A 7,546-nucleotide genomic window follows, 5' to 3' on the forward strand; every position below is an offset into this window, starting at 1 on the left:
ATGGACCGCTGCAGTGTACAGCTCAGACTGAGGTGGCCTGAGGCCTGCAGCACAGATGCACATAATTAATGTCATTATGTGGATGTGTCAATCTTGCCACCTCTCAGTACATCAGGCGCGCGCGCGTGCACACACACACACACACACACACACACAGAGTTGCACTGCTGTACAAGTATCCTTAAAATGTGACTTGCTCAAACTAGTCGTTATACTTAAAAATAAATGAGATACGAGTTTGTGGTAGTTGTACTTTATTTGAGTATTTCCATTTTATGCTACTTTATACTTTTACTCTACCATATTTTGGAAGCAAATATTATCCAAGTACAACTGATGCACAACATCAATGCTAAAAGTTAAACAGCCATACTAATAGATAAACAATCTCAGATAGTTAAAATGTACCCTCCCAAATGTCTTTACTTGGCTCTCTAAAATGGAGAACTTTTGAGAGTCTTGGAAGTCAAATGATATCACCAATAATAAATCAAAGAGCCTCTCCAGCCTCGCTCCAGGGAAAGTTCACATTCCTCCCGTGATGTTTCCCGAGTGCTGTGTAAATCTGAATGTTTTGACAATGTCATAAAGCTTATAAATCTAGTTTGAATGTTGGGATGTAAAATGGAGAGGATTTGGAAGGTTTCCAGAAAAGTACCGGTCCTTGTGGCCAAGTTGAGCAACCAAAAGCAATATTTCCTCCCAGACTGTTGAGGGGCATCAGGTTCATAGTTATTATCAGTGATTAAAGAACGATCTTCTCAGGAGGGTGGGGGTCACAGGTCAGGACCCAGCTCGGCGGCGAGACACTCCATTGTCATGCACGATGGCTTTTGTCAATTGCCGCACCAACTTCTAAAAAGGAAACGTTTTATCCGCAGTATCTCCCACGCTCCTCGAGTGACGGCAGAATTAAGTGGGAATATCAAACTGACATGCGAGTGAAAATAATAAATGATTTTTATTGAGCCATACTAACAAAACGTTCAGCTTACAGCCTAAAGTTTGCACACCATGCATTCAGAAAATCTCAAAAAGCAACATTTCCATACGGAGTTCACAGTATATTGATTTCAGAGCATTCCATTCAAATATACTATCTAGAAAAAAAACACACAAAAATGAGTAATTGCAAATGGAATACATGAATGAACAGATTTAAATCATCTGTATCATTTCTAAAAAACACAAAATGTTATGCGAGGCAATGTATTATAAATAAATAAATAAAAGCCACTGATGCAAAACTGGTTTAAATTAAGCTACATTACATGGATTGGCAATAAAAAAAAAGAGAACAAAATGAATGCATCTAATTAAGACACTGCAACTAAAAATGTTGCCATCGTGTAGTGGTTGAAATTAATGAGAAAAACAGAAATGAGTTGGGACCGTTAATTTATTCTAAATATCTAAATACTTCAGATCAAGGAGAAAGGCGATTTTAAAATTGATTTAAAATCCCTAACTCCCAGGCACTTAGGACTACTGAAGAAACGTTTTAGATAAAAGCAAAAGCTCTTCAGTTTTTGGCCGATTCACAGCCACAACCACAGTTTGGATTTACGCTTAGCTGCGTCTCATTAAATAGGATGGATCAGAAGCTTTACTAGGTATTTGCAATCAAACCGTTACAGCAGAGAAGAGATTACAAAAAAACATTTAGCACTCTTAAATCGGTTCCTTAGGGGGACAAATTGTCCCTCACAAAAATAAAGTCTCAGGGATTAAGTACTATTACTAACCCTGGTACAATTAAAACATAGTAAATGCAGCATTCAATTGTGTTCTTTAAAGAACACTTCAGGTAACACTGGCATAGGAACATCTGAAAAGTTGCGCTTGAATATTGTACAAGATGATCGTGCAGGGGGTCTGTATAATAAAGCAAGATTAGAAACAAAAGCAACAACACTCCACTTCTCTAGACAACTTAACATGTTTTGAAATCTTAAAAAGCATCATTCTTACACTTCTTCATAGCCATGTTTGAGAAATATAATCGTCCTGACTTCTTATCCTATTCTACTTAGGATTTCTTCGTTGGGATGGCTACTGTTGCAATACAGTAACTAATGAGTATCCACATAAATAAACAAGTCTAATTTCCCTGTGGGTGTCTCTGTGTCATTGAGTAATCCTCTCATGGTTCTTTTGATGTTTCATGTAATTAAAAACTCTCTTTCACATGAACGCATCTGCAGCTTGATCAATAAACACAGAGCTACCGGAGCCAGATGATAACAAGGTCTATGAATCCGCTTACTAATGATTGTTTATGGTAGACTCAGTGAACCTAGGTAAACCAAAGACCGCCAGACTAAGTATAACTTGCTTTGTGATGCAGACCCCAGTGCTCTCTGTACATTTGTGTTATTAATACCAGTACCCTGCTGGTTACAAAATGCCACAAGGGCAACAAGGTAGCCACTTTGGCAACAGACAGTGTTCCTTACCCTTCTTCTCAACACACCTTGATTAAACAGGGTGCTTTCTATCTGTGGTTGTGTGTTTTAATCAATTGTCCCCATAGCTTTGGATATGCCGTTGCACAGGATGCCTGCAGACAGGGCTGTCACTGCAGAACTATGCAGAGTCACGGCACTCCCGTCTCCCTCAGTTAGTTCTGCATAAGGTACTGGTGGAAGTAGATGCCGAACAGAGAGCTGATGACCTGACAGGCAGCCACCCACCACGTCAGGAAGGCGAAGAACCCTCTAAAGAAAAGTGGAGTTAGGACGGATTTCAGCGCTGTGAAGGCCTCTGTCAGGTGCGCAACTGTGGCCTGTACGTCTTCCTCCATGTCGTCCATCCCCTCTTCATCTTCATCGAGACCACCTGGAAGCACGGGGGCTACTGTGGGCATTATCAGCGCTGGCGTCACCCCGGGGGTCTGCTCTACATCGGCCCTCCAGGAGAAGCCCCCTACAAAACCATTAGAGATGAGTCAGTAAGGGAGGAAAATGTATGTTGCACTGATGGTTGAGGTTTTTTAATATTTAAACTTAATGTGAGATTATAGACATAGTTCTTCATCCTGGGTATTATGCTTTACCACTCTCATATCTGTTCTGTAAACAGAGGACCACAGCTAGCAGATAGTTAGCTATTGAGGTTATACAGCTGCGCTTGTTCAGTGAGTATGTTACAAAACATTCAAGCATCTCTAAAACTCACTAATTAACATATTATATCATGTTTAATCTTCCTAAAACTAACGTGTGAATGCAGGGGGATTCTTTGTCCAGAAATGGCTTTATTTAGTTTTTAGATTGGTATCGATTGTCTCATATAACGCTCCAGAAGAGAGCGAACAATTGCGATAAATCTACACTCGAATCTGTGGGAAAAGTGTAGAACATTAAGATCCAGTGTGGCTTCTTCTTCAATGTGGTGGTGGTAGTTTTGATGGTGGAGTTATGTTACTTACCTAGTGACTTGAGAGCAAGTGTAGAGAAGAGGATGAGAAAAACAGGAACCAGATACTGGAGAGTGATCACAGTCAGGTAGCAAAAGATACGAGTCACCTGGAAAACAAAACATGCATTCTCCGTTTACTTTTCACATTCAGTTACTTCTGAATTTTAAGTTTCGGAGCTAAAGTTCAACCCTTCATTGTCTGAATATCTGACCTTCCTCTGAATGTCAATCGCAGCGATACGTCCCGCTTCCTTCTTCATCTGCTCCACCCACTTCTGAGCCAGATTGAGGTAGGCCTGCATGTGGTAGCGAGTCATTGCCAGCCGCAGCAGACACAGCGCCACGATGATGCCCAAGCGCATGCTGTCGAATGTTTCACTGGAAACTCTGCAAGTGGGAGATTATGAGGATCAGAAAAAGTCAAATGAGCCCTATGGAACACACCTTACATTAGTGGCCTCTGTTTTTATGAGAGATTAGTTTGAGTGGACATAAAGCAGATATGCATGTTCACTCACATTGTGACAGTGGTTTTCCCCAGAGGTGCATTGGCCAGGAAGTCCCTTGCAATGGGCTTCACCCACAGAATCAACACAATGACTGGAGACAGGAAACTCATGTGCAGCAGAATCCTGCAGAAAACATTAACGACATGTAACAGAGCATCAACACTGCTAATGTTTTGGTAAGACATGGGGCACATTGCTTGTTGCTGTATTAAATGCTTATGTTCTCACTGGATGTGTGGTCGCCCGGCATTCAGCTGTACAGCATCGAGATGAGTCTGAGCCATTCTCAGGCCTGGGAAGGCCAGCAGAGCACCGATATACGCACAGATACCGGCCAGACCGAGCTTCACTGTCAGCTTAGTCACTGGGATTCTGAAACGAGTCAAAACAACAACCAAACATCAAGTAAAGCCTGTTAATGCTTAACCAACGTGGTGTTTCTTGATGTACAGTACAATGTCTATCAACACAGCTTCCTGGAACAGATACTTACGACCACTCAGCGTAGCCGTGCTGTCTGGTGAACACTTCCAAGTTGTCGAAGAGGCTGGAGAATCCCGACTCCAGACCAAACTCCAGGTAGTCCTCTCTGACCACCAGCACCAGCATGGCCACCAGCAGAGACAGGAAGCCAAAGGCTAGACACACAGAGCGCTCGCCACCCTCCTCAGAGCTGAAGTAGTGGCTCATCAGAGTGTGAAGAGTCTTTCTGATGGATTGGGTTAAAGTCAAAACAACAAGAGGAAACGAAGCATTCAATCAGCTCAAGACTACAAGGCCACTTCTATCAAATATAAAATGTGTTTTATATAACTTCTAAGAAGTTGGGACTTTGAAATGTGTCTTGACACTTTAACAAGTGTATTAAATGTTCATGTAAGAAGTTATAAACTGCAGCTTCAGCAATTTTCTTTCTTTCTAAAAATTATAATTGAGCACATTGAAACATTTTTGTACTTTTTCTATCTCTTGACATTCAAGATCATTTTCATAATAACACATTGACCATTACGTAACTTAAATCATTTCAAAGCTACACCATGTTACAGTTCCTTGTTTTTGGGAAAAACTCATGCTTTATATTTGTTTCTCCAAGAATTAAGCAAGCTTTATGTCCTCTTTACTCACGTTGAAAAACTTCTACAATAAGTTTGTGTGTGGCTGTATGGGTGAGAGGCGTGCACATTCTGTGCATAATGCAACACGTGTAAATTTGACCAGCAAAGAAATAAATATAGGAGGCTGATCGGCCAGTCAAGGCAAATCAGCTGAAAACAGTCGGTTCCTACAGGTGGCCAAAAGGTGCGTTCGATCCAATGTTTTGCAATAGCAAACCTTATTGAAATATACATATTTATCTGTTTCACTTTACAGTTGAAGGATACAGACTGAAGAGAACAGTCAGGACACACCAGATGGCTCCGATGTTGACTTCTTTGCTGGCATCCACAAAACTGTAGTAACACTCAGTGAACATGAAGACGCCTGATGCATAGACTGCAAAGTCTATCAGCCACTGGTACTCCAGGAAAAATCGCAGCACTGAAAGTAGAAACAAGACAAAAAGAGAAGCACACTTAGCAATTATTTTGTGCTATACCAGTCGGTTTCAACTATGATCTCCATACATTTTATGATGCAGAGAGAAAAACACTGAAATACTGTAAATGCATAGCAGTAACAGCTGAGCTGTGGCAGCGTTTGTACTTGCTAAATGTCACTGTGATAAAGATAAAGGAGTGTTTATTTTACCAAGAGCGTCAAGTGCGTTGATTGGAGCTTTCTCCAGGTGAAGGTCGATGTCTTTGGGCACAGTGAGAGGCTTGCTCTCCCCATTTTGTCTCCTAGAAATAAAAAAAAATACATGACTATGTTAAAAAAAATGTAAAAAAATACCTCAGTCTTTTATAAATATTTGTTATTATAAAGTAAAGCACTGCACTTACAAATAAAAGGTGAAATGATGTGGCTTTTGTTAGAGAAAGCATTAGTTGTTTGTTTTCAAAGCATTTCTTCCTCTAGGCAGCATTACTTGTTTGTTAGTCTTTCCTACATTACCAGACCCTCCCCCAACTCCCACCTGTCTCTCCTGGTCTGTTTGGGCATCTGCTTTCCGGCCAGGGCACACAGCTCTCCTTCTGACGGGTGTTTGAACCGGTACAGACTGAAAGGAACAATAGGCATGTGTTTGTATAGTGCCCATCCTATTAGTGTATAAACTGATTGTAAGGGTAATTATACCTGCCATTGCAGAGTAGCCAGCGTGCAAAGGAGTAATGTGGAGCCATCCTCTGCATAATGCTGGCAGCCAGCAAGCTGACCACCAGCTGAATTCCCATCAGCGCCTGTAAGAGCAAACACACATGTTTAAGCAGGAGATCCAACTTTCAAACTACCATCTTTGGACATAAAAACAGTGAGAGTTCAAGCCTGTAGAAGAGGCTTAGTCACATAATATGCTCAAAAAAGATAACAGTAACCTTATTTAACCACGTTTAACAACCATAAAGAATGTGCTGAAAGCTCCTGCAAAATGAATGAAAGTTAGCAAATGGCTATCGTGCTAAATTTAGCTAAACTTCACCACCTGTCATTGCTGGAGCAAACGTTAGCTAGCTAGCATTAGCATACTAGCTCTCATTGTAAGAAATACAAACAAAAACAGTTCGCTGGTGAATTTTACAGCAGGTTGTAAAGACTAACTACATCCCTGTGGATATACTTGTGTGGAGATCAACTTACCATCTCTTCTGATGAAAGAAATACGTGTTGTAAATCAGAATAGCTGCCGTAGCTTCTTCACATGCAGGAAAGTCTTGACAGCTGATCCAACTGACATGTGAAAATCTGAATGTCCCGGATGTAGTAGTGGAGTCGCGCGATGCCTTCAGGTACTCCCCGATGGCTTCGTAAATTGGAAGACTTATAATAGCGCAACAGAAACTTCTACTGCCGCGTACTTCTCCCTCTCAGAGATGGAATTCAAAGTTCTTGAATTCATTTAGTGCAACTGTGAGACTGTATGGCAAATATTTAGTTGACTGTTGCAGTTATTTCTTATTGATGTGTGCATACTTCACATAGAGAAATGATGAAAAGATACAATTTCTAACTAGTAGGACCGGCGATTGATTTCCTGCTACGTATCAAAGTTATTGTTAAAATGAGTTGCCTTAAAATCCTTTGCCATACTGCTCGTTTCACCTATGACAATAGTTTGAGACAACAGCCACTACCTGCATACTGACTTCGCTCCCCATTTCAATGGACGTTTCTGAACATAGATATAAACTAGGGATACATAGGCCTATTTCTTGTTATAATAACCCACTATGCATCTATATATTTATCACAGTATTGTAACGAGTGATAAATAAATGTAAAGAATAGCATCCACGGTCTATTTGACCTGTGCCAATATTAAGCCAGACAATCGGAGGCAGAGGGGGGCGGGTCATGCCCTCGGCTTCTCAAAAAAAAAAGCACCTTAATGTTTGGTTTAACCCGGAAGTAAATATTTGTTCCCAGTTCTCCATTGACGTGATTTGAAGGTGATGCAGGTCAAACAGGTCAAACAGGTGAGTGTTTCTCGTGTTACAAATGCCCTGCAAACATTT

General features: G+C 40.9%; 1 protein-coding gene across 1 annotated transcript; it reads right to left on the reverse strand.

Moving 5' to 3' along the window:
• Positions 1-942: 942 nt before the first annotated feature.
• Positions 943-7,342, reverse strand: tmem161a (transmembrane protein 161A). The gene is made up of 11 exons (XM_063891892.1): positions 6,672-7,342; positions 6,171-6,274; positions 6,010-6,093; positions 5,682-5,773; positions 5,315-5,471; positions 4,423-4,638; positions 4,158-4,301; positions 3,939-4,052; positions 3,633-3,807; positions 3,431-3,527; positions 943-2,925 (listed from the first exon to the last, which is right to left on the reverse strand). The coding sequence occupies exons 1-11, from the start codon at positions 6,672-6,674 to the stop codon at positions 2,621-2,623; spliced, it is 1,491 nt and encodes a 496-aa protein (XP_063747962.1). The 5' UTR covers positions 6,675-7,342; the 3' UTR covers positions 943-2,620.
• Positions 7,343-7,546: the final 204 nt, after the last annotated feature.

This window comes from Eleginops maclovinus, chromosome 9, assembly GCF_036324505.1.
Source record: "Eleginops maclovinus isolate JMC-PN-2008 ecotype Puerto Natales chromosome 9, JC_Emac_rtc_rv5, whole genome shotgun sequence".
Lineage (NCBI taxonomy): Eukaryota > Metazoa > Chordata > Actinopteri > Perciformes > Eleginopidae > Eleginops > Eleginops maclovinus.